Source organism: Lissotriton helveticus, chromosome 11 (genome assembly GCF_964261635.1).
Source record: "Lissotriton helveticus chromosome 11, aLisHel1.1, whole genome shotgun sequence".
Lineage (NCBI taxonomy): Eukaryota > Metazoa > Chordata > Amphibia > Caudata > Salamandridae > Lissotriton > Lissotriton helveticus.
Genome location: NC_136072.1, coordinates 1,185,988,879 through 1,186,015,474, shown reverse-complemented (window position 1 = coordinate 1,186,015,474; position 26,596 = coordinate 1,185,988,879). Strand labels below are relative to the sequence as shown.

Here is a 26,596-nt window from a genome sequence, read left to right as displayed (position 1 = left end):
TTTCCAAATACACCCTAACAAAATGGTCCTTAGACCCAATCCAAAATTCCTGCCAAAAGTTATTACTCCTTTTCACCTTAACCAATCAGTAGAGTTACCAGTGTTTTTTCAAAAACCGGACTCTGTTGCAGAAAGGGCTTTACACACCTTAGATGTTAGAAGAGCTCTATTATACTACACAGACAGGACTAAATCCTTCAGAAAGACAAAACAACTATTTGTATCTTTCTCTCCCCCACACAAAGGCAATCCCATCTCTAAAGGAGGAATTGCCAGATGGATTGTAAAGTGTATTCAAATATGCTATCAAAAAGCTAAACGTACACGAACGGTTCCTCCTAGAGCGCACTCCACTCGCAAACTAGGAGCCTCTATGGCTTTCTTAGGAAACATACCATTAGAGGACATATGCAAGGCAGCAACATGGTCTACAATACACACCTTCACTAAACACTATTGTGTTGATGTGCAAGCCAAGCAACAAGCTGCAGTAGGCCAAGCTGTCCTTAAAACACTATTTCAGTATGCTGCAACAGGTACAAGCGACCACCGCTAGGGGAGACACTGCTGCACAATCCTTGCTAAGTGTACAATCACAGCTCATATGCCTCGAACGGAATATGCTACTTACCAGTATGCATCTGTTCTTAGCACGTAGAGCTGCAGAGTTGTACACGCCCTCCCGCCTCCCCGGGACTTGTATCCGTTCCAGTACTCATCTTACTTAGGTGCACACGCATGGACATCCTTTCTCTTTACTTCTACTAACTCCATCATTTCCCATCATGGCGAAAAACAATCTGAGGATGGAGTAGATGACCATGCGCAGTATTGTCCAAGGGAGGAGTCACCTATCTCGTGACTACAAAGACTTCTTCCAAGAAGACAACAACCTGCAATCATCGAGCCCAACACCTGGTGGCGATCTATTGCCAAGTGTACAACTCTGCAGCTCTACATGCCAAGAACAGATGCATACTGGTAAGTAGCATATTCCTTACACCTCCCTTCAACGCAACTCTGTGGCACTTACTCGGAGGTACCTAGTGGGCTAGTTGGACCCTAGGGACACTCGGGATTCAACGGGACTTTATCCCCCAACTTAAAATGCCCACAGATCGTTTTTGCACACGTCATCTCAGGGCCTGAACCATCACCCCCCTCCTCTTCACCAGTGTTGCAAACACCCCTTGGCGAGTTTTAAGAGGTAGTTTTAATCCCCCTGCCCTAATATATACTTGGGGCATACATAGGAGGACATTCTAATCACTGGGGGACCCCAACACATAGTGTTCCCTAGTGTATGTAGGTGTTTTACTGTGTTCTAAGTGTCTTTTAACATAGCACTGGCTCTAGGACTGGTTAGTCAGACTCCGTTACCGCCAGTACCCGTCTCAAAAAGTTGAGGGTACATGATGATTTTGCAACAAGGCTTCTTTCTGCTCCTCTGTTTGTTCTTTCCGCACGTTTTTTCTTCTTCCTGCACTTTTCTTAGTCTTTGAGGACTTCTGTTGCTTCTTTCTGCGTTTTTTCTTTTCTTCACATAGCCTACCACTGTAGGCATAGTTAGAAACTAGCATTTAAAAAAAAATTTGAAATTCACTGAAAAAACCATAAGCATCTAAAAAACCTTAACAATTCCCTGAAAAAAACATAGGTTTCAGGGGCATTCTAGTTAGCTGGACATTTCACCCGTACAAAATCATTAAAATTCCCCTGTTATAATTAGTTCAACTAACTATAACTTGCGTGCCCGCAATGCACTGCTGATGACGTCACATATTCCATCACTCATGACATGGTCAGTGACATCACTCATGACATCCCCCTCGCAACCATCGCCCGAAACCACGGGCTCAAAATAGTCCTGTACGCTGATGACAGCCAGCTCATCCTCTAACTCACCAAGGAGCCCAAACTTCCAAGAAGTGATGAAAGCCATCACAACATGGATGAGGAACAGCCTCCTGAAGCTCAACTCTGAGAAAACAGAAGTCCTCATACTCTGCTCCACCCCCTCTGCATAGGACGACACCTGGTGGCCCCCCGCCCCCGGAAACCCACCCACCCCAACTTACCATGCACGTAACCTTGGCATCATACTCTACTCATCACTCACCGTGAAACACCAGATCAACACCATATATTCTGGGTGCTTCAACACCCACTGCATACTGCGCAAGATGTTCAAGTGGATCCACTCCAACTCCAGGAAAACAGTCACTCACTCACTCGTCTCCAGCAGACTGGACTGCAGGAATGCCATCAATACCGGAATCAAAATAAAACTCTGCCCCAAACTCCAGACAGTCTAATACGCCGCAGCCAGACTTCTCCTCGATATCCCATAGCAGAAACACAATACCTTTCTAACCTCCAGTGGTTCCCTGTCCAAAGAAGAATAACGTTCAAGCTGCTCACACACACCTACATGACCCTCGACAACACTGGACCCCAATACTTCAACTACCGAATCTCCTTCCACACCCCCAAGAGAACCCTCTGCTCAGCCGACCTCTCCCTAGTTACCGTCTCATGTTTTCCAGAACAGGTGGAAGATCCTTCTCCTACCACGCGACCAAAATCTGGAACTAACTCCCCCCTTCACCTCCGGACCCAGACACTGCACTAATTCAGGAAGGACCTCATGACCTGGCTCTTTGAATGACTGCAACAGAGTGTCCCACACCCACCCTCAGTGCCTTGAAACCCTCATAGGTGAGTAATGTTCTTTACAAAACCCTGATTGATTCCTTAAAAAAGGAAAGGTTGAAAATCCTGACTCTAGCTCAAGTATTACTTGTGTTGAAAGCTGGAGACTAGATGGTGTCATTGGTGCTGCAGGATGCCACCTACATCCAAAATGTGCAGACTAATTGCAAGTACTTGCACTTTGTAGTGGGTCCTATCCACTTCCAATATGCAATACCTTTGGCTTAACATCAGTGTAGGAAAGTAGTATCTGCTTTCATTGTCACCCAGACTTTTTGCTGGTGTCATTGTTTTCCTGACTAGTTTCACTGGGATCCTGCTATTCAGGACCCCAGTCCCTATGCTTCTTCCCTAAATTAGACATGGTGAGTACTTAGGTACACTTCATATTGGCTACTGGTGCACCTTTGTAAGTCTCTAGTATATGGTACTAAGGTAACCAGGACAAAGGTGCACCAGGGGTCTCCCTTTGGTTGGAACATGTATTATGCCACACGAGAGACCACTTTAATTGTGACTACCGGCCTGCCATTGCAGGGGTTGTAAGCTGGTGCCAACACCATTTACAACAGATATAGGTTTCCCTATATCTGTGGTCACTACACTTAAAACATGTAAGTCACCCCTGAGGCAAACCTTTCAATCCTGAAAGCAGGGGTTGAGCAGGGCACCTCTGTAATCTTCGGAGTCCATACTCCTCGGATGTAACGACCTATAGTCTGGCTATGCGTCATTACATAATGACCATCTCTAAACTGGCTGTAACGAAACCCGTCATGTTTGGTATCAAATATGTTGAATCCTATCTCTAGGAGGTATGATTCCACACACATTAAAGCTCTTCGTGGGGCCCTCGGTGCTCCAGGTACCAGTCTTCCAGAACCGGACAACAAGCTAGGGCTGCTGCTGGCCAGAGACATGTCTGCCCTCCTGCTGCTGAGCCAAGCTCGAGCAGGGGAAGGCAGAACGATAGGTATCCTGTCATAGGGAGGTGTAACCACCTCCCAGACAGATTTGATGTATTTGTACCGGGTGGGGGCACTTGCCAGAGCCACTGAGACTTCTTGAAGGGCACATTTGGTGCCCTCCTTGCATACTCCAGTTCACACCAGTTCTGGGAGCCATTGGCTCCGCTCTGGCGCAAAACTGGACAAAGGACATGGGAGTGTCCTCCCCATTGTCCAGACCCTCCTCCTGGAGTGACACCTGAATCGTCCCAACCCTTTCTAAGGGTACTTAAGGGCTTACCTGCGTGCGAGTCCCTAGATTCTTTGTGGGACAAGATTCAGATCACATACCACTTTGACTGTCTAGGCACAATGGACTTCGCTTTGGTAACCGATACTGCGCCAGGGAAGATTCCTGCTGCTCTTGGTCTAGTCATCCAGCTGGTCTACTGCAAAGTCTGTGCCCATGCTCCATACCGGTTCTTTACCAGGCCTGTGGACATCCAAGGCACCAAAAGGAATCTCCCTTGTAGTGAGTCACTCCCCTGCATCTGCAGGCACCCCAACTCAGCTGACTGGTCTGCTGATCCTGGTCGCCCACGAACTCCGAAAGGCTCAGTAACACAGGTGGTGGTTCTGCAACTCCCTCAAGGCCTGCACTGTCTTCATACTGGGTTTGAGTCAGTATCCCTAGTCTGAACCACTGGAACAGAAACCCTGTGCACCGCGTTGACTTGCTGTTGCCACAGCTTGTCGACGCTCCCCTCCAGAGAACTTTAGGCTCGGACCTCAAGCAACTCCTGCCGCCAAGATCTCCGCCCTCACCGCTTTCTCTGCACTGTGGCCCTTCTTCATTGATGAGCTGCTCGGAGTCCTCTTGCGACTCTTATGCCTGCGGCCCGTGGGTCCTCTTGAGGGTCTTCTTTGGCTCCAGCAAGCTCTCCTGCTTGCTTGGGGCCTGCTCTGACTTACCTGGTCGTGTTGAGTCACTTGTACCTTGCTGGTCCCATCACTACACCTTGACTACGTTGGTTGCTGCTGCCAAGGCTTTTTGGTACCTCTGCTGGACACTGACCCCTTGGCCCTCGACATCCAACATTGGAGAGTTCGTGAATGGCTCCTGATCTTCTACAGCGTTGCCTGGTCTGCCCAACTACAACTTAACGGGCACAGTCAACCTCACTTGCATCTCTGACATCGGTGGGCATTTGTCTTCCATGCCTCCTGGTCACTCCTTAGTGGCATAGTCTGTTCCCTCTGCTTGCAGGTTCTTCTCCTCCTGAATCCACCGTTGGGTTCCATTAGACTTCTTCATTGTCTTCTCCAGCAGCATCTTTCCTGAAGTCCTTCATTGCGGTCTACGGCGGTTTCCAACGTCACTTGACCCTTATGCACCCAACTTCCCTGGTGTAGGTATCCTGGTTCTTAGCGTATCCATGGGTGGGGTGACTCTCCGACCTTCCATCTTCCACTGGGTTGTTTCAGGGTCCTCTGGGTAGGGTCCTTTTCCTTTAAAAGTGCAACCGTGACTTACCCATTTACTTGTGTTGATCATGCGGTCATGTTCACACTCTGCACATGTCCTCTGTATGCTTTCTGGGTACTCATCTTGGGTGGTTCTTTGGGTCCCCAAAACTTCTACGTCCAGTCTCGACTTGAGTCATGGTTCACATACCCCTATCTTAGTATTTAGTTTTGTCTACCCCGGGGACCACTGTGTATTTTGTTTTACTTACTTTCCTAAGTATTATGTTTCGATCTCTGGATTTGAGAGTGTACAATTGTGTTAGTGTTTGTAATAAAAAAACTATTTTTATAATTACACTGTGATTCTTTATCACTTAACCTATACCATAAGACTAAGTACTGTTAAAACAATCTGCTTTTCACTCCTTTGGGACTAAGCCTGAAGACTGCACTACACAGCTTCCACTTAAAGAGCTTTCGAAGGTTGTCTAAACCACTAAAATCACCATAAGGGTTCTCTGGATTAGTGCAAGGTGCCCACTTAAATAAGTGTGTATCACATACTAAGCCAGCCTCTCACACCTGGGAAATTCAATGGTAGAAAATCTGCAGTTAGAAGTCTCAATCAGATGTATGCTGCTGCTAGCCTCTCTTCTTTGTCTTTCACTTTACCGTTTTTACCTTGCATTTGATATAGCCTATTTTAGGTATCTTGCATTTGGTTTAACGTCCTGGTGGGATGGTTCGCTTTCCCACCACCATTTTATCAATTTTTGATAGTGCTTACTAGTCTGATTCAAACATGTGAATCTATAAAGCATACAATACTGAGGAAAAACAAGTTATTTACCTGTACTTTTGGTTCTCTAGCATTGATGCATTTTATAGATTCACATGCAACCCCCCATCCTCCCCATTTAGGCTCACTGTTTCATACCTCTATGTTCTCTTTTTACACTCATGTTTGAAATCTGAGTTATGGTGGATCTGTAGGGTATGGATACTCTAGGGTTTCTGCTCCGATTGGCTGAACTTGGGGTTGAAGACTCGTTGAAGAGTAGCTCAGACCCCCAGTAGAAGTGAACCAAGTTTTCTGGCCCGGTCTGGATGCGTACAGGCACAGATGTGCTTGCCTGGGACACCTTAGATGCACCAGCAGTGTTTCCGTTGCATGCGTTTGCACCATTGGCCTCATTAAATAGTAGGGCAGGGAAAAAAAAGACTACAGCTCCAAACGAGATGGAGGTTCTAGATGTCACCATATTGATGGCCGAGACATCTTACAAAATGTTTAGTACACTGGGCTCAACAGACCGTTAAAAATCCAAATTAGTTAGAAATGTCTTTTTTTTTAAAATCCAACAGTAAAGTGCAACAATAAATAAAAGAAATGAATGAACAAGATTGTAGGTAAGTGATTAGTTAATTACAGTTCTTTACAAAATTGATAACGTCAGTTTGCCCCTCCAAGTTGAAGAGAAGAGACACTATTGTGTGTGCACATGATTTGGAAAGTGCTAACTTTTTGCTTATTTTGCCTGGCCTTTCTGTGTCCTAATCCTAAATGTGTGAATACTGATTCTGATTTTTAAGAGTTTCATCAAATATTTTAAAGTATGGTACTTGGAACTGTAATTTGTTAATGTTTGTGTATGTTTCCTGTGCAAGTACTGCTTTGAGTGACCACTTTTTTACTCATTGGTAACTGTATTTCCCTTATTTAACCCAAGCCTATTCTTTGTTCATATAATTTGCTTCGGTCTAGGGTTGAAGTGGAAGATCGGACAGAATCTTACTTAAGGGCTCTGAAGCAGAATGTTACATCTGACACCCAAATGGTATGTAAAGATATTTATTTTGTACATGTTGAAACTATTTCATTCAAAACAAATCTTCGTTTCAGATTTTGTTCTTCTTTTCTTTTTATCCAATGCACATAAGAAACGTGCTTTGGCATTTGCCCCCTTCCCACCGTGCTTCTCTTCACTTATGCTTGATCTGGAATTCATTCTTAAGAAATTTGGCAATTTAAGGCGACTGGATGCTTAGACTTGTTTCTGATGGATACTTCTATCTGCAGAGTCCTTTCTTAGTAAATACCCCAGGTGGTAGTCTAAATCCTGAGATTTTTTCTCAGCAGTTACTTCATGCACTGGTATATGGCGTCACATGGCTCTACGTCTGGTCCATCTTACCCCAGATGTGATGAGGCCACAATATACCTGCCACCTCCGTATGTTCATCAGTTTCTTTCTGCGCATTCACACTGGTAACCGGGGCTTGCTCCTTTAACCTCTGTTACTTGACAAAAGAAATGCTCTTAATATTTCCAATGTGCAAGCGATGCTTTACCCTACTACAGCAACTTGGTTCAGACCCTGTAAAGATTGCCACAAACAGATGTCTGTGGTAGACCAGTACAAGGTCACTTTCTGGTGTCTTAGCTTCTCTTATAAATAAGTCATTTATCAATTGCACTCAAATTAACCCTCGGGCCATCTGGGACCACAAGGCCAAACGCAGAGTACAGTAGGGAACGCTTGGACCATCTGATCCCCGTTGAAGTGGAGGGTGTGGTCATGTTCTCAGTCCTGAGGCCATTCCAGAGAGACATCATCCATCTCAAAATCATCAGTCAAAAAACCCCCCCAAAAAAACAAGAAGTCCAAACATGGCTTCCCTTTTTGACACCATTGTGTCAGGAGATGTACCATGGTTCTCCAGTATTGAATCTTTCATAGATTCATATGCTTGTATCTTCCCCATCGTCCTGGTGGGAGTCCCCCAGTAAAAAGAATAACCACAGCAGTAGAGGAACTAAACATTAGGCAACCTCTCCTCATTATGTGGTCCAAACCACAGCCAATCAGCTGCCAGCCTCAAGATACACCATCCCCAGCAGAGCCACCATACCTCAGATTTCCAACCACTTTCGTGTAAGGAGGAGTCTCCCTGAGCTGAGCTCAGTTTGTTCTTTGCTGAACTTTTGACCTTCTACAGTTGGAAGTGAGGTACTGATTTTCCATCCTATTTCTTTAAAAATGTCTGAAGGCTCTAAAAAGACTTTTCAGATCTTACAGATCCTGTGGAAAAGCCAGATTATTTTCTGAGGACCCACATAAGGAATGCTTGTACTGCTTGTATCCCAAGCATGTTCTAAGGACTGCAAACATTGTCGTACCTTCTCTGCTAAAACACTTAAGGACAGGGAAGCACGCCTATTACTTTGGCTTCAGAAGAAGAAAGCAGCAGACTGAGTCTGATGGAGATGCTAAAGGACATTCCTCTAGAAAATACAAGAGAGAGTCCTCTGAGCAGAAAGGAGATCAAGAGACAAAAATCAGGAAAAATCAAAGAAGGTGAATCTTCTTCTCTTCCTCAAACTCCTCACAAGTCTACCTTTGAAAAGAAGACTCCGTCGTCATTGCCTCCGTTGAAAACTAAAGAAATTCCTGTCAGATTGCTGATGAAGGTGTCGACGACCCCCACGACGATCTCGTCGACGACTCCGTCGACAGCGATTACGATGACGACTCCGTCAACGGTGAGTTAGACCTTCGTCAACATCTACGTCTATGACGATTCCGTCGACTATCCCGTTCGCGATTCCGGCGACGATCCCGTCACCGACTAGCAAATCGTCGACTGTGACAGTTTTTATATCTCCAACGACGACAAACTTCAACCTTCAGCTCTATTAAGCGATTTACACCGTTGACAGACTCGTCGACTGGCAAAAAAGCAGAATTTTCAACACCCCAAATTTCTCCACTTCTGCCATCCACAATTCTAGGTTGCCAATAATCTGAGGATGAAGGTCCTTGTGGAGCAGCCTATAGCCCCTCTCAACTACACATTAAAAGTCAATAATCAGGAAATGATGATTCTCACGAAGTTCAGGAGCAATTGTCTTTTAAGATCGTCCAGTTCAAGGTTCAAAGCGATATGAGTCATTCCATCAGGCATATAATTATGAAGAGAAGGAAGAAGTGAGTCCTAATATTCAGGAAGAGGCTATGTCGTGCCTTTATCCTTAATCTCTGATTTGAGGCACATGATTGACAGTTATCGCCGTTTTCCGGAGGCTTCAGCCTCTGCTCCTGGGAGTATTCCTCAAACTGTAGCTGAAACACCAGTGGTTCAATCTCCGCCTCCAGTGCACAGAATAGACACCCCTAAAATAATAACTATTAGGGTTGACCTAATGGAGAGTGAGCATGAAGACCAAGCAGAAGGAGAGATTCCCCATGATGACCTAGTTGGGGAGGAATGGGATCAATACATTGTTCCAACTTCTCCTTCGTCACCGTTACCTCAAGCGAGTTCTCCACCAGAGGATATAGCCAGTTTCCATGACCTGATTGAGAAAGCCGCATAGAGATTTGAACTTACAATACCTGTAAAAAAAATGTGTTTTCTTTGATTTTAAAGAATCATCTCGAAGGTCAGTAAGAGCTATCCCGATAATACAGCATATAAGGGATGAAAGACTGAAATTAATCAAAAATCCGGCCTCAGTTCCAGCCTCAATTCCAAAAATTGAAAAGAAATACTGTGCTCCTGAGAGAACCCCAGCATGCCTTATTGGACATCCTCGTCCTTAGTCAGTTGTTACGCAAGCAGCACAGAGGCGCTCCAAAAATCCGGTGACTGCCTGTGTGGCTCCTACTGATAAAGTAGGTAAACAAATGGATAGTATAGGAAAACACTTTGCTGTTATGGCGGCAGATTCTAACTAAGCAGCAAATGCACTGGCTTTAATCAGTAGATTCAATAGGCAGATGTGGTCAGACATCGCACCAATTCTGTCCCATCTCCCAGAGGACAAAAAAGAGGAAGCAACTACCATTCTTCACGGTGGAGCCAGAGCAGCGTCTGAGTCAATTAATGTAGCTATGGATATTGTGTCCGAAGGATTTCGTCAAATGGCTGGAGCGGTGGCTCTTCGTAGGCATGGATGGCTGAGGTCCAATCAACAATCATGGACATGCCTTTTGATGGAGTAAGCCTGTTCGGGAAGCACATTGATAAGGCGCTTCAAGGAATAAAAGCAGACTCTGACACAGCTAGAGCCCTGGGGTCTTTACAACAAGGCCGCTTTCTATATTTTCGTGGCAGAGGATCAAGAGGACAATACCAGCAATGCTCCGCTTTTCAATCGAACAGGTACCAGCCTTATCAACAGCGGTACCGTCAGTTCTCCAACAATCAGCAGCATTGGTCCTCTAACACATCATATCAACAGCAATGAAGGAGAAAATCTGCTGCAAGAGGACAGGCGCATGACTGGTCGAAGACAGTGACGTTCTTCAGGCGCCACCGGCCCTGTCTCATCTCAAACAGTTCTATTACCTCTCTCAGTTTCAAAATTATCGGTAATCAATAACATCGGACAAATGTGTTAGATATCATAACACATGGTCACACCCTGGAATTCACAAACACCTCCAAATAGCCCACCTATCTACAGAAATCAAAACCATTGATCAGCCCTCAAAACGGAAATTTTAACTCTCATTATGAAAGGGGCAATAGAAGTTCCACCAGAACAGCAAGGGACAGGATTCTATTCACACTTTTTCCTAATAAAGAAAAAGCAGTCTACCAAATGAAGGCAGGTAATGGACCTCAGAAACCTGAACAAATACATAAAGGGAATCTCGTCCCGCATGCTGTCCTTACAGTAAATCCTCCTTGTACTTCGCAAGGGAGATTATATGGTTTCTTTAGACCTCTTGGATGCATATTTCCATATCCCAATCCACAAAAAACACAAGTAGTATCTGCGGTTCATGGTGGCAGGCGCAATTACCAGTTCAAAGTATTGCCCTTCGGCCTCAAATCTGCCCCAAGGGTTTTCACAAAATGTATGGCACGAATCGCAGCACATTTTAGGCAACAAGGTCTCCAAATTTGTCCATATCTGGACGACTGGCTGATAAAAGGTGCATCATACCAGGAGACGCAACAGTCTCTACTAATTTGTATGGTTCTTTTCCAAAAATTAGGTCTTCGGATAAACAGGGAAAAGTCTTTCCTTACTCCAACACAATCAATCTAAATCCTCGGAGTGCTATTAAAAACTCAGGAAGCAAAAGCTTTTGCCTCAGAGCAACGCATAACAAAGATTTTAAATTTGACAGCATCAATAAAATCAAAAAGGTCCACTTCAATCAGGATCTTCAAGTCTTTACTGGGAATGATGTCATGCTTCATCCCATAAGTTCCCAACTGTCGTTTGTTTTTGAGACCACTGCAAGAATCCCTAGACAAGCAATGGGTTCAAGCCCTAGGTTAATTCGAGGACAAACTCATCATCAACGCTCAGATCAAACGAGCAATGTCATGGTGAGGTATCAGGAGCAACTTGACAAAGGGCCTTCTGTTCGAACCTCAATCTCCCCGTTACGTCATGACATCAGATGCTTCATTACAGGGTTGGGGAGTGCACCTGCAAGACCTAGAGATTCAAGGTCATTGGTCACCTCGAGAGGCAAAACTACACATCAATCTTTTGGAATTGAAAGCAGTTTTCCTAGGTCTTTGTTCCCAGAATTCGTGGCTCTTTTCGGTCCTGGTAAAGACAGACAGTACAACAATAATGTTTTATCTTCTGAAACAGGGTGGCACGAGGTCAAAGCCCCTGTCTGCTCGAGCCCAGCAAATTTGGAATTGGCTTTTGCATCACATTACTCTACAGGTGGAACATGTTCCTGGAGTGGACAACACAAGGGCAGATTCGTTAAGCAGATCTGCCATTTGCCACAAGTGGGAACTGAATCTAGACCAACTTCTTCGAATATTCAATCTATGGGGCAAGCTGAATTTGGAGCAACAAGAAATGCAAACATTTCCCAAGCAGATTTCCACAAAAAGGATCTAGAGGAAATGCTCTAAATGTTCGTTGGTCAGGGATGTTCGCTTATGCGTTTCCACCATTCTCTCTAATTCCAAAGATATTGAGAAAGATGAGTTCAGAGTCATGCCACATAATATTAATAGCCCCAGCTTGGCCAAGACAGTTTTGGTACACGGAACTTCTCCAATTGTTGGTGGAACCCAGGATACAGTTTCCATTAATCCAGAATTTGATTTCCATGAACCAGGTCAAAGTTCTTCACCCACAATTGACCGCTCTAAGATTATCAGCTTGGTACCTTATGAACATGAATTTCAGTCACTAGATATTCCTTAAGAATGTTGTGAAATACTGGCGAGTTCTACAGCAATGTTTACTAACAAGAAATATACAGCAAAATGGAAGAGATTTTGTAACTGGTGTATTTCAAATAATGTACATCCTTTTAAGTCTTCTCCAGAGCAAATTCTCCCATATCTGCTTCAGCTAGCCAGATCTGGACTTTCTCATACTTCAATAAAAGTTCATTTTGCAGCAATCTCCAGGTACCGCAGATGTGCAGACTGTCCGTCACTTTGGTCTCATAGACTAATTAAAGAATTCCTAAAACGTTTATTCAGGAAATTTCCTCCAAGTTAACATCCACCGCCTCCTTGACAGCTCAACACGGTCTTGTCGCAGCTCATGAGAGCGCCTTTCGAACCAATTCACAAAGCTGAGTTGCAATTTATTTCATGGAAAGTAGCCTTACTTAATGCTCTCACTTCAGCAAGGAGAGTCAGCGAGATCCAAGCCTTCTCCATTCTGGATCTATTACTACAGTTGAGATCCGATAAGGTAGTACTCAGAACAAATCTGAAGTTTATCCCTAAAATTCCTTCATCTTTTCATCTCAATGAACCTGTGGTCTTGCCTAAATATTTCAAGAACCCTTCCACCGCAGCAGAAAAGTCTTTGCACACTTTGGACATTGGGAGATGTCTAAAATTTTACATAGAGAAGACAGTCATTTTGTAAATCAAATCAATTGTTCATAGCTTATTCCGGACCAAGGAAAGGTTTAGCTCTCAAGAACCTCCATTTCCAGATGGATTGCATCCGCCATAGTCTTCTGTCATGAAAAAGCTTGAAAGCCCTTGTGCACAAGAGTGCGTGCTCATTCTACTCAAAAGATGGCAACTTCAACAGCATTAATGGCAGGCGTCTCGCTCCCAGACATTTGCAGAGCAGCAGCTTTGTCGAATGTGCATACATTTACCAGACATTATTGTCTGGACACAGAGTTGAAAGCAGTTCAGCAGTGGGTCAAGCAGTTCTGCCGCACCTGTTTCACTAAGGTACTTGTTTTCTCACTTTGCAATTTGTTAATTATGTAATTGTGTGTATAGATAGATAAGTTCAATTGTAAAAAGCTGTTGCAAAATTCTTAGTCCTTTCTTTAAAAAAAAAAAAAAAAAGACAGCAGAGCCCTGAGACAAAGGGGTCTAGCCTAGAAGCACTTTTTGGAAAAATGATTACTATCTATTTGGATACAAGCATGTGAATCTATGAAAAATTCAATACTGGAGTAAAAACTAGTTCCTTCAGGGGTGTGGAATTTAATGAAATATGTACTTGTCCAAAGGACAAGTAGCTTCATAAATCTACTTGTCCTGTAACAAAATCCACTTGTCCCTTTGGTGCCACATAGTGCGCCGTAAAATAATGGCAGCCATCTCAATATAGAAGAGCTCTGATAGTAGCCTCTCTGGTTAATGTCAGGCTAATACTATAAAAGGATTTGACTTTTGGGGGTTTTCACTAGCTTTTCTCTAATCTTTTCCCATACTGAGAAAGGTTGGAAATTTACTACCCCTGACAACGGCAGAAGTAAAGTTTCTTCCAGGGCTGGGAAAATGTGGTTCGAGGAAAAGTTAACTTGTAAACACTCAGATTTCCACTAGGGGAAAATTTATCTTTGCTCATGCTAAAATGCAATTCGCAAATATTTTGTAGAATTACGGTTTCCTGGCCTACTTAAGGAAATTCATGTGAATTCATGAAAAACGTAAATCTGCTTTAATATAAGGACATATATCCTGGGTGCACTTTTGTGACTTACTTTAACATTTGAGCCCCTAATTCAATCTGAGTTAACCAAGACTTTTTGTTTTTATTTAAATGCTTTCTCATCCTATCTATCGGCTGGCTTCATTGTGTATGACTAGTTAAAAAGGAAAGAGAGTACCCTTCTAGTAACACCCACAGGAACAGGGTAATATTGCAAAAAAAGAATGGAGTGTTCCCTGGGTTATTAATTCAAATGGGGAACCAAATCATTCATTCATCTCATTATATTGTCGCTCAGCCTATTCATCAACCCTGTGCTATAGTATAAAAATATACACAATTAATACATCCCCTGCGGGGTACCAGGGGATGTATTAAATGTGTATATTTTAAAATTATTTTTATTGTAATTTGATGTTTTGGAAAGTGTGTTAATCTGTACATCTTGTGCCTATGTATTTGACCAAAAAAATACCGAAACCTAGGCACTACTGAACAGACGGAAATTGTTTTTAACTATCTGTGGAGAATTTATGTTTTATAATGTATTGAATACTTTTTAAACAAAATTTTTTTTATAATAAAGATTCTGAAGTTTTGTACACAAAATCTATGTTTTTGTGGTTCTACTATAGCACAGGGTTGATGAATAGGCTGAGCGACAATATAATGAGATGAATGAATGATTTGGTTCCCCATTTGAATTAATAACCCAGGGAACACTCAATTCTTTCATTGTGTGTGACAACATTCTGCTCTTTTACAAAGTAGTTTTGTTCAGTACCAGGAATGTCTATGGCAATGAGGCCTTTATGAGACCAAATACTGCCTGTCTAGTAAGAACGTGCTGGCGAACAGCACCACACCTACCTGATAATCCCCAGGTAGAGAAAGGAGCATAGTGCAGGCCAAGTGAGTAACCAGAAAATTGAAATACCCCCCCACTTTGATCCAAAGCTCTTATGCCACCAAGCAAGCGAAAAAAGTCACTGGAGTCCTCTCCAGAATTGCTCTGTCTCTTCCATCTAAGCATCCATCCATTCATCCTTTCATCCACTGATATCTAGCATTTCATCTTTTACATGGTCATCCATTCTTTCATCCATTAGCCTTTCACCAATATGTTCGTCCATCTGTTGATTTGTCAGTCCATCTGCTCATCAATATCCAAACCCACCCATCCATCTCCAAACCTAACCATTTCAGCCATCTGTCCATCTTTTCGCTCATCCATACAGCCACCCTTTCCCTCCATTCATCTATCCATCCATCCACTCATCCATCCATCCTTTCACTCATCCATCCACCCTTTCACTCATCCATCCATCCACCCACCCTTCTACCAACCCATCAATCCATCCTTCCACTCATCCATTTATCCTTTACACTCATCCATCCTTTCGCTCCCTAATCCATACACCCTGTAACCCATCCATCCATTCAGCTTTTCCTTCATTATAACATCCTTTGTCCATCCACTATCCCCGTCACTCAACCATCCCTGTCACTCATTCATCCATGCATTTAGCCAGCAACACTTACACTCACTCACACATTCATCCATCCTTTCACTCACACCCACCCTTTCACATTAATTATGAGCCTTTGTCTGTCGAGCTGCAGACAGAAGAGGCCCATCAAGAGCTCCACCTCTACAGTAGCTGCTAAAGTGGGGTGTTCACGAAGCCCCTGTTCATACCTATCCTTCCATCTCCAAACCTATCTATCAAACTCATCCATCCCGCCTTCCTTTCACTCATCCATCCTTTTGCTCATCCATCCACCCTTTCACCCCACACATCCTCCTTTTCGCTCATATTCATCCACCCTTTCACTCATCCCTCCTTTTGCTCATACACCCATCCTCCTTTTCACTTGTATATCCTTCCACCCTTTCACTTCCTCCATTTATTCTTTAGCTCATCCATCCACCCTTTTACCCCATCAATCTTCCATTTCGCTCATATATCCATCCACCCTTTCACTAATCCCTCCATCCACCTTTACACTCAACTATCCACCCATCCATCCACCCTTCCACCCAGCTAGCCACCTAACCACCCACCGATTCACCCATCCATCCATTCATCTACTCTATCTCTCACCCATTAATCCCCCTTTCATTCAGCCATCCATCCACTTTCACTCATCCATCCACTTTCACCCCATCCATCCACTTTCACCCCATCCATCCACTCAGCCATCCATCCTTTCACCTTTGCCCATCCATTCTTTCACGCATCCTTCCTTACATCCATCATTTCACTCATTCATTCATGCATCTATCCATCCACCCTTTCACTCCACCATTCATCCATGCACCTACCCATCCAACCTTTCACTCATTCATACATGCATCTACCCATCCACCCTTCCACTTATTCATCCATGCATCTATACATCCACCCTCACTTATTCTTCCATGCATCTATCCATCCACCCTTTCACTCATTCATCCATGCATCTATTCATCCACCCTATCACTCATCCACCCACCCCTTTCAAATCCATTATGGACCTTTGTGTGCAGACCTGCAGACTGAAGAGGCCCATCAAGAACTCCACAGCTGCTGTAGTTGCTATGGCAGTGTGTTCAAAATGCCCCTGGTGTATGCACAAAGTGAGATGAGAGGCCCAGTGCAAGGACAGAAATGGGGGTGGCTTTAGGACTGCATGGAAGCCTCATGGAGAAACTTATGAGCTTTAATGTACGCCCTGAATGACTGAGAAAACGAGGGGCCAAGGGGAGCAGGTCCGGGCTGTCAGAGAGGCGGTGTTAGCAGGTTTAGGCACCGGGTGAAACATAAAGTGTACAGGAAAGGAAAAGTGCAAAGAAGGGGGGGGCACGAGGTGCATGAGAAGGGAAAGCACTGCTCTTGGCATGAGGCCCAAGAGTGGAGCAGGCATTAAAACGCAGGGGTCATAGAGTTCAAGTCAGAGCAAGGGGCCAAGAGGCAGATAAGGCAGCCTCTTACATGACAGTGCTGTGAGTGTTCTGGAGCTGCAGAAGCACGCTGTTTGTCTCATGCTCAAAGAAAATAAAAGGAACAGGGGCGGGCCTGGGGGCCACCCAAGCTTATGGAGCTGGCTGCAACTTTGAGCTCTGCTTTATCTCTGTTGTTCTGCTCTGGGGAAATGAAAGTGCGGGCCCCAGCACCAATAAACTGTCTACTTGTCCTTTGGACAAAATGCTAATTAAAACTTCTTGCCCTCCTAAGAAATCTAGATGTCTCGGGCGTCGGGAGATAGGAATTCCCCACCCCTGTCCTTACCTGTACACTATGGTTCTCCAGTATTATCTTTCATAGATTCACATGGGGCCCGCCTACCTCCCCGTTTCTTCTTAGGGAGACCGCCTTTATCTCTGGTTCTTCCGTAGCTCACTCACGAAGGCTGTTGGAAATCTGAGGTATGGTGGCTCTGCTGGGGATTGTGTTTATTGGGGCTGGCAGCTGATTGGCTGTGGTTTGGACCACATAATGAGGAGGAGAGGTTGCCTAATGTTATGTTCCTCTATGGTTTCCAGACATTTTTTTCTTCTACTGCTGTGGTTATTCTTTTTACCAGGAGACACCCACCATGACGACGGGGAAAATACAAGCATGTGAATCTATGAAAGATAATACTGGAGAACCATAGTGTACCGGTAAATAACTAGTATTCAAGGCATATGAGCTGCGGATTGCACACTATGCATAGATTGCCACCTAGTGTTGGGCCCGGATGTTTGCAGTTTGTTTTGTTGAAAAGTCTTTAGGAGTCACGGGATAGGTGACTCCTCCTTTGGATGATACTGCGCATGGTCATCGGCTCCATCCCCAGATTGTTTTTTTCCGCCACCGGGCTCGGATGTGTTTCCAGCGCTCTGTGTTGAAACCGAATTCCTTCAGCGCGCAATCCTCACCAACTTCCAGAAAATAAGTTTCGAATGGTTCTCCACTCGATGCTACTCTTCAACGTCGAATACCTCGATTCCGGTCGTCATCGACGGCCTTCGGGCCTAGCTATGCCTCGACTCCAGCTCATGGAAAGGACTCCCTTGAAAAAGTGTCCTCAATGTGGGTCGAAGTTTCCCCACACCGACCTCCACGAGGTGTGTAACCTCTGCCTTTCTCCGGAGCATGAGGCAAACGACTGCTCATCTTGTGCCTCTTTCCGCTCCAAAAAGACTATCCGGGAACGAAGAGCGAGAAGAACTATGGCTCGATCTTCAACTTCCATTCCGGACGACATCTTTGACTAAGGCGTCAATGTTCCAGAACAACAAGACGTCGACAGCGGTTTCGAACAGGAAGAAGATTCGGATGTCGAGAACATCACTCCAGCGCGCAACGGGTTGTAAGTAAGACCGTCGACCCCAACCCTTCCTCGACACCCCCAAAGAAGGCCCCGGGGACACCCACTCGCTCAGGTGCACAACGACACTCAGCTTCTACTGCCCCACCTTCGGGCCCGGCGAAGAAGCCAATTAAGCCTTCAGGCGACTCCCGCTCGAGTCAGCCTTCGCATGGTGCCGGCGCCAACTTACCGGCACCAAAAAAGACATCGACGCCGGCTATGCCAAGGGGGCCATAGAGCGCGTTCCTGTGCCAGAAATAGGGTGTTGTTGCTACTCCCACTACTTTCTGGTACCCAAGAAGGGCAAAGGGGGCCTACGCCCTATCTTGGACCTACGGAACGTCAACGGCTTCCTCCGGAAGGAGAAGTTCAAGATGCTGACACTGGCTCAGGTCTTAGCTGCCCTGGACCCAGGAGACTGGATGGTAGCGTTGGACTTTCAGGACGCTTATTTCCTCATCCCCGGCCCACCGGCGCTACCTGTGGTTGACGGTTGGCCACGAGCACTTCCAGTATACCGTGCTCCCCTTCGGCCTTACCAGCGCCCCACGGGTGTTCACAAAGGTGATGGCGGTGGTCGCAGCTCATCTGCGCAGGTTAGGGGTTTCAGTCTTCCATCACAAGTTCTTCATCCGTTCTTTCAGATTTGGGGACAACCTCAGATAGACCTCTTTGCCACCCACAAACGCAAAATGCCCAAACTTTGCTGCCAGATACCCACACCCATTGTCCAAAGGCAATGCGATATGGATGAACTGGTCAGAACTATTTGCGTACGCTTTTCCTCCTCTCCCACTACTTCCGTTAGTGGTACGCAAACTGCAACAACATTCCCGGACGCTCATCCTAGTCGCTCCAACTAGGGCCAGACAATCGTGTTACACCACACAGTTGCATATGTCTGTAGTACCACACCAAAAACTAAACCTATCTCCACGCTTATTAACACAGAACCATGGAGAGATCAGAAACCCGGACCCTGTTCAGCTCAACCTAGCGATCTTGCTCCTGAGGTCATAGTTTGGTTACCTCAACCTTCCCCCTGAATGTATGAACATTATTAAAGAAGCTAGACGTCCCACCACTAGAGCATGCTACTATGCTAAGTGGAAAAGGTTTGTCATATACTGCCCAAAAACCAAATGAATACCTTAGATGTGTCCATTCAACACATAATTGGATGTTTATTGCACCTTCAAAAGTGTAACTTAGCCTACACGTCTGTCAGATTACACCTTGCAGCCATTGCAGCATACTTGCAAAATAGACAACATCTATCTCTTTTTAGAGTGCCAGCTATTAAAGCTTTTATGGAAGGACTCAAAAGAATAATTCCTCCCAGAACTCCACCTGCACCAGTGTGAAATCTAAATGTGGTTCTCACAAGGTTAATGGGACCTCCCTTTGAACCATTACATACATGTGAATTGCAATTTTTAAGTAGCTTTCCTAGTAGCCATTACTTCCCTCAGGAGGGTTAGTGAACTACAATCATTTACCATTCAAGAACCCTTTCTACAAATGCATCATAACAAAGTGGTTCTTTGTACTAATCCAAAATGCCTTCCAAAAGTCATTTCACCATTTCATCTAAATCAGTCTGTTGAGCTGCCCGTATTTTTCTCGCAGCCTCAAACAGTCGCAGAAAGAGCTCTACACACTTTAGATGTCAAGAGAGCATTGCTGTACTACATTGAAAGGACACAATCTTTTCGTAAGACAAAACAACTTTTTGTGTCTTTCTCACCGCCACATAAAGGCAATCCCATATCAAAATCAGGGATCGCTAGGTGGATTGTTAAATATATACAAATATGTTCTCAAAAAGCCAAGCGTACATTAACAATCCCACCAAAAGCCCATTCTAACAGGAAGATAAGGGGATTCAATGGCATTCTTAGGGAACATTCCCCTTGATGATATATGCAAAGCAGCTACATGGTCTACACCGCACACATTCACAAATCGCTACTGTGTACATGTGCAAACTAAACAACAAGCCACTGTGGGCCAGGCTGTACTAAACACTCTGTTTCAAACAACTGCAACTGATACTGGTGGTCGCCGCTAGGTGTGGGAACTGCTATGTAATCTATGCATAGTGTGCAATCTGCAGCTCATATGCCTCGAACGGAAAATGCTACTTACCAGTATGCATCTGTTCTTGGCATGTAGAGCTGCAGAATTGCACACGCCCACCCGCCTCCCCGGCTACCTTTATCTGTTCCAGTATCTCAATTAGATACATATGACATGGACATCACTATCTCTTATACAGCTCCATCACTTCCCTAATGGCGAAAAACAATCTGGGGGTGGAGCCAATGACCAGGCGCAGTATCATCCAAAGGAGGAGTCACCTATCCCGTGACTTCCAAAGACATTTCTACAAAACAAACTGCAAACATCCGGGCCCAACACTAGGTGGCAATCTATGCATAGTGTGCAACTCTGCAGCTCTACATGCCAAGAACAGATACATACTGGTAAGTAGCATTTTCCTTTATGTTTGGGTACCTCCAGATTTCAGTCATCCTTCATAGATCTAACTTCAACACTAGTCCTGATCCAGCCAGAGCTACTAGGTGATTCCTTTGCAGATCCAAGACTTTGTGATTTTTTTGGTAACTTTTGAAGGCCTTTCGTCTGTCTTGGAGTCCAATTAATACGAGACTGCCTCCGGAAGGTTGCCGCTGGTGCGGATCTGTGAATTCTGATTCTGCCTTTTGATCCTGGTGCTTCCTCGTAAGTCAATGCCAGCAGCAATGTCCTAATGCTGGAGGGGGAACATATAGTTCATTTGGATTCTGAAGAGAATCCTCCATGACTTTGATTGAAACTTCCATCGACCTGACCTCTTCTACAATCCCATTCTGACCAGGAGCCACATGCTGGTAACGCAGTACAAGTTTACATCGAAAATCGTTTCCTTAAAACTTCAGACAACCATGTGGCCTTAAACTCTCCTGACAGTGGTCTCAATTCTCCATCTGGCCACACTGCAAAGGAATATTCCTGTTTTGCCATGCAATATATATGTAAATTACATGTAAATAGCTCCACAAATATATATGCACATATATAATTTTTTCTCACACCAATGCAGCCCCAAAAATGAAGCTAAACAATGTAAATAATCATACATATGCTGAATTAGCAATGAAACAAAAAACACATTAGGCCAAATAGCCCTTGAACTCTGTGTTTTAATGGGCTAAAGACTCATAAATCTTGTAAATTGCCAATAAATATACATTTTAGCCACAGGCTGCATTGAACAGCAATAGCATAGAAAATGAAACCATTTTCAACAAAAACTGGCACCGTGCCTTTAAGGCAACCATGTCCCCTGGCTTCCCATCATGCCTCAGGGGGTGACAGTTAGGTCAGTTGTTCTTTACGGCTCCTTCAGTCAGGACCCTGGTTCAACAGCTCCCTTTCTTTTTGACTTTCTGTCAAAAAATACTAGAGAATTTCTACAATTTTTACTTTCACTCGACGTCTTTTGGGCATAGTGTTAGTGCTATCTTTTTTTAATCTGAAAAAGGCAATTTTAAATGCCTTCTCTTTGACAACTGCCCTCCCTGTGGGTAGAAGGCCAAGACTGACACACATCCTGTGTGTATCCTCTGCCTCCCTGATTTTCCTTTCTGCGAGTACTTGTGAACACTGCAAGACTTTATCAAGGAGAACTCTAAAAGATAGGGGGAGAATTTGTATTTATGGTCTCTCTGAGAGAGGTAGGTCTCCTAAGAGGCAGAAGAAGTGCAGGACGCGATCGACATCGAGAGAAGTCCCGACTTGTTCTCCTTTGGCGTCGGGATCGGCGTCGAAGAGGCCGACTGCGAAGACGATGAAGACTTTAGCGTTGAGAAGCAAGGTATCTCTGCTGCAGTCTACGGGGCGTGCAGCATCGAGAGAAAGGTCTCCGTTGGAGCAAAGGAGCTCGAAGTCGAGACAGCCGGCGTGAACCATCATCACCAGTCTTCGACGTCGCGGCTTCCTCCGTCGACGCCAGGTCCTTAGCGTTCGAGCTCGATGCACCCTCCGTCGACGCCTATTCATCGGCGTTCGACGTCGAGGTATCCTCCGTCGACGCCTAGTCATCGGCGTTCGACATCGAGGCACTCTCCGTCGACGCCCCGCCATCGGTGTTCGACGCCGAGGCACCCTCCGTCGGCATCTGGCCAGCGACGCCCGACGTCGAGGCATCCTCCCTCGCCGTCGCACCATCAACGCTCGAAGTCGAGAAGATCCCCGTTGACGTCTCAGCGTCGACGTTCGAATTTGAAGCAGCCTCCGTCGACGCCTGTTCAACGGCGTTCGACATCGAGCGGGTCCCCGTCGTTGTCGCAGCAGCATGGGTCGACGTCAAAAGATATATCTTCGAGGCAAGTCTCTCCTCCAAGATCTATGGGGAGGTCACCTTCGGGGCAGACTGCTCAGGAGAGAGCTAGTCAACCCTCGGATCAGGTTCATGCTTACACCACAGCAGAGGTCTACAAGATCGGCTTCAGCTGCGGAGGTGGAACATTCCTCAGTGCGTAGGAGTCCTCCGGCTAAGAGGAAAAGAATATCGGACGAAGGTGCTTCAAGAAGTCGCACAAGGTCTACCTCCAGACACCATCCCAGAGGTGGGTCTCCGGTGAGTTTGTCATCATCCTCTAATGGCTCCCCATCTCACCGTGGACGATCTTCAGATGTGATCCTCTACTCCTCGGGTAGTGAGAGGTCCAGACATTCTCCTGCTCATTCGCTTCATGGGCAAACGGATTTGCCTCCTCCGGCACTTTTGCCAGTGAGAGAGCGCACCCAGAAGTCTCCTTCCATCAGGCTATCTCCAAGATGGTGTAGGCCTCTGCATCACTGGGCTCCAGGCAGCAGCCAGGTTTCAAGCTCATCGGGACCAACAAGTCTCCCGACCCAGGGAGAGATCGCGCTCCCGAGGGCGCTCCAGTAGGTGAAGATAGAGGTATAGGAGCAGGAGACGGGCTTGTAGATCTCCGACTAATTCTTCATCTACGAACCGTTCTCATAGGGATTATTCTCCGACTCTGACACAGTCCTCCATCAAGAATATCCCGTATAGATGACATTTTCACTTTTCAAGACATTTTGGGCAGGGGTGCTTAGAAACTGAGAGTGTCCATGACTAATCCACAGGTTAAGACTTCTGTGATCTTTGAGACCTGGCATCAAAGAACGGCACCCAAGCCTCTGCTGCCTTTGGTACCTGGAATCCTAGATCCCGTGAATGAGGTCTTCCTTACTCCAGCGACTATAAAGGCTGCCCCAGCAAGGATTCTTAAAAATTATCGCTCGCCAGAGGAGGATCCACTCTTCCTCAGGTCTGACCCACCACCAGACTCTGTGATCATTGCGCAAGTGAAGAAATCCAGTGCTGTAGCTTCCTCATCCACAGTGTCTCCGGATAAGGATAGCAAAAGTCTCTAATGCGGAAACCCTTTTGGGGAGGTATGACAGATCCCTGTGGGATTCTCTCCAAAGGTTCATTGAGAAGCTCCCTCAAGAGGACCGTAAAGATTTTGAGGAGATTCTTTTGGAGGGCAGCCAGGTCTCCAATCAGATCATAGGCGCCGCGGCGGATGGAGTTACCCTTGCAGTGCATGGCTATGCGCATGGAGTGACGGCGAGGAGATCTTCATGTTTGCGCCTTCATGTTAGCCTGAGGCTCAGGCTAGGATCTTGAACTTGCCCTTTTCGGGTACATCACTGTTTGGGGCAAGCACGGATGAGGAAATGCAACGCATGAAATCAGAGTTGGACACTCTTAAGGCCGTAGGGCTTGAAAAGAAGAAGGAATTTCGGAGGAAGTACCGCTCCTACAACAATGGCCCTTCCAAACAGAGGGTTCAAACCCCTCAATGGCAGAACGGTCAGTACCAACAGGGGCAACAGAAGTCCCAATTCAGAGGCAAGCGAAATTCCAGAGGAGGTGTAAATCAACTCCAGGGCAATAATTCCAACAAGTCCCAGCCAAAGCAATGAGTCCTTCCTTCCTCCAGCGCAGTTGACCACTCCAGTGGGGGGAAGCATTGCGCATCATATGTCAGATTGGGAAAGCATTACTCAGGACAGATGGGTGTTGACTACACTTCAGAATCGGTACTGTCTTCGTTTCAAACACCTTCCTCCACCCGTCCCTCCAAGGCCAACCTTAAGTCATCAACTCATCCTTATTGAAAACGTAAGTAGCGATACTTCTCGCAAAATCAGCCATCAAGAGGGTTCCAATCGCTCAGAGGGGGAAGGGAGTGTACTCCCGATATTTCTTGGTCAGAAAAAAGGGACTAAAGGCAGAATTCAGGCCCATTCTGGACTTAAGAACGCTCAACCTGCACATCAAAAAAGAAAAGATCCGCATGTTGGCACTTCACCAAATATATCTGAATCTCAGGAAGGGAGATTGGATTTGTTCGATGGACCTCCAAGATGCTTACTTCCATGTCCTGGTGCACCACAAACACAGAAGATTCCTGCGGTTCCAGGTGAGGACCTATCACTACCAATTCAAGGTCCTTCCCTTCGGGTTGAAGTCAGCTCCCCGGGTATTCACAAAGTGTGTGGCAGTAGTAGCGGCCGCTCTATGCCGCAAGGGAGTCTTCGTGTACCCGTATCTGGACGATTGACTACTGAAAGGTCCTTCCCCAGACGCGGTCAGGAATCAATTCCAAACCTGCATCCAACTCTGTCATCGGTTGGGGTTAAATGTCAACTTCCGCAATTGTCTCTCAACCCACCCAGAAGATTCACATCCTAGGAGCTCTTCTAGACTCCGAGGTAGGAAAAGTGTTTCCTTCGGAGGAGAGTCAGTGTTAAATAACCCAAAAGTGTCAGCTGGTAATTCGCCACAAGGTTCAAAATATTGCCTACCTGCTTGGTGCGATGGCTGCATGCATCTTTCTAGTCCCGAATGCCAGGCTTCGGATGCGTCCTCTTCAGCAGGATCTGGAGGACAAGTGGGACCAACAGTCAGCTCGCTGGTTCGATTGGATTACTCTGTCAGAAGCAGCTCGAGCTTCCATTCCATGGTGGACAAAGAAACCGAACATGCAGGTGGGAATTCTGTTCTATCAACCTCCTCCTGCATAGACCATGATCACAGATGATTCTCTTCAAGGCTGGGGGGGCACACATGGGTCACCTCCAAGTGCAAGGTTTGTGGTCTCCCAATGAATGTACGTATCACTTCAACATGCTGGAGTTGAGAGCAGGCCACCTGGCTCTCAAAGCGTTCCTCCCCTCGCTTCAGGAAACATCAATATTAGTACAAACGGACAACACTAAAGTGGGGTCTGCAATCCTATGGTCACCCCAGATTTTTGCTTTTTGCTTCACTGGTTTACGACTTTCCCTGGCTGTGGGCCTGCTAATCAGAACCACAGCCTAGCTGTTCTCTCACTAAAATTGACAACCATGTACTTTAGGTGCATTTACCAATTGGTACTGGGCCACCTTATCAGTCCCTGTACAGTGTATCTTAGGTACCCAGGGCATAGGTGTACCCAGGGCCTACCAGGGGCTGAAGCATGTATTATGCCACCCCTGGCTGGCCATCTAAAACTGACACAACTGGCTGCAAGACAGCTGGGGCAAGGTGGTGTAATCACCCTTTGCTATAGATGTAGTATACCCATATCTAACCCTAAAATGGACACATATATTCCTATCAGTCACTCCTATGGCAGGCCTTATCAATCCTGAAGGCAGAGTGCTTGGAATTATGTGAGATGGTGCTCTGGCATGAGCTGAGCCCGTCTGCAGCTTGCGGAACCAAGTCCTAATAGCTGTTCCATGATAACGCTATACCATATACTCTTAAGTGCATTATAATCCTCGCGGTTAAATGCTAACTCTGGTATAGCATTATCAAAACATGTCGAGTAAGGTGTCATACGAATTGGAATACTACCCCCTCGCCAATTCTGGCGACGGGGGTAGCATTCCACCCTTCTAGAGGGGCACGACATGTATGTATGTAACTGTGAACTCCGGTTAAAGTTAACTCGAGCCTTGGCATCACAAAATGGATGCTGCCACCACAGACACAAGTCTGGCCTCCTGCTGCTGGGAGTCCTTCCAGCAAGGGAGGCCTGGACAAAGGGTCTCCTGCCTTGGGAGGTGCTAGCACCACCCCAGACAGGATTTTGTGTATTGAGGTAGGGAGGCCTGAAAGGAATGAGACATGCCTGGGGCACACAAG

General features: G+C 45.7%; 1 protein-coding gene across 1 annotated transcript in view; it reads left to right on the top strand.

Annotated features, from left to right (window-relative positions):
- The window catches only part of PIWIL1 (piwi like RNA-mediated gene silencing 1), a 1,966,306-nt gene that overhangs the window by 1,519,357 nt on the left and 420,353 nt on the right, over nt 1-26,596 (top strand). The window contains exon 14 of the mRNA XM_078668015.1: nt 6,892-6,964. Within this exon, the coding sequence (XP_078524141.1) occupies nt 6,892-6,964 (73 nt within the window). The remainder of the gene's footprint in view (nt 1-6,891; nt 6,965-26,596) is intronic.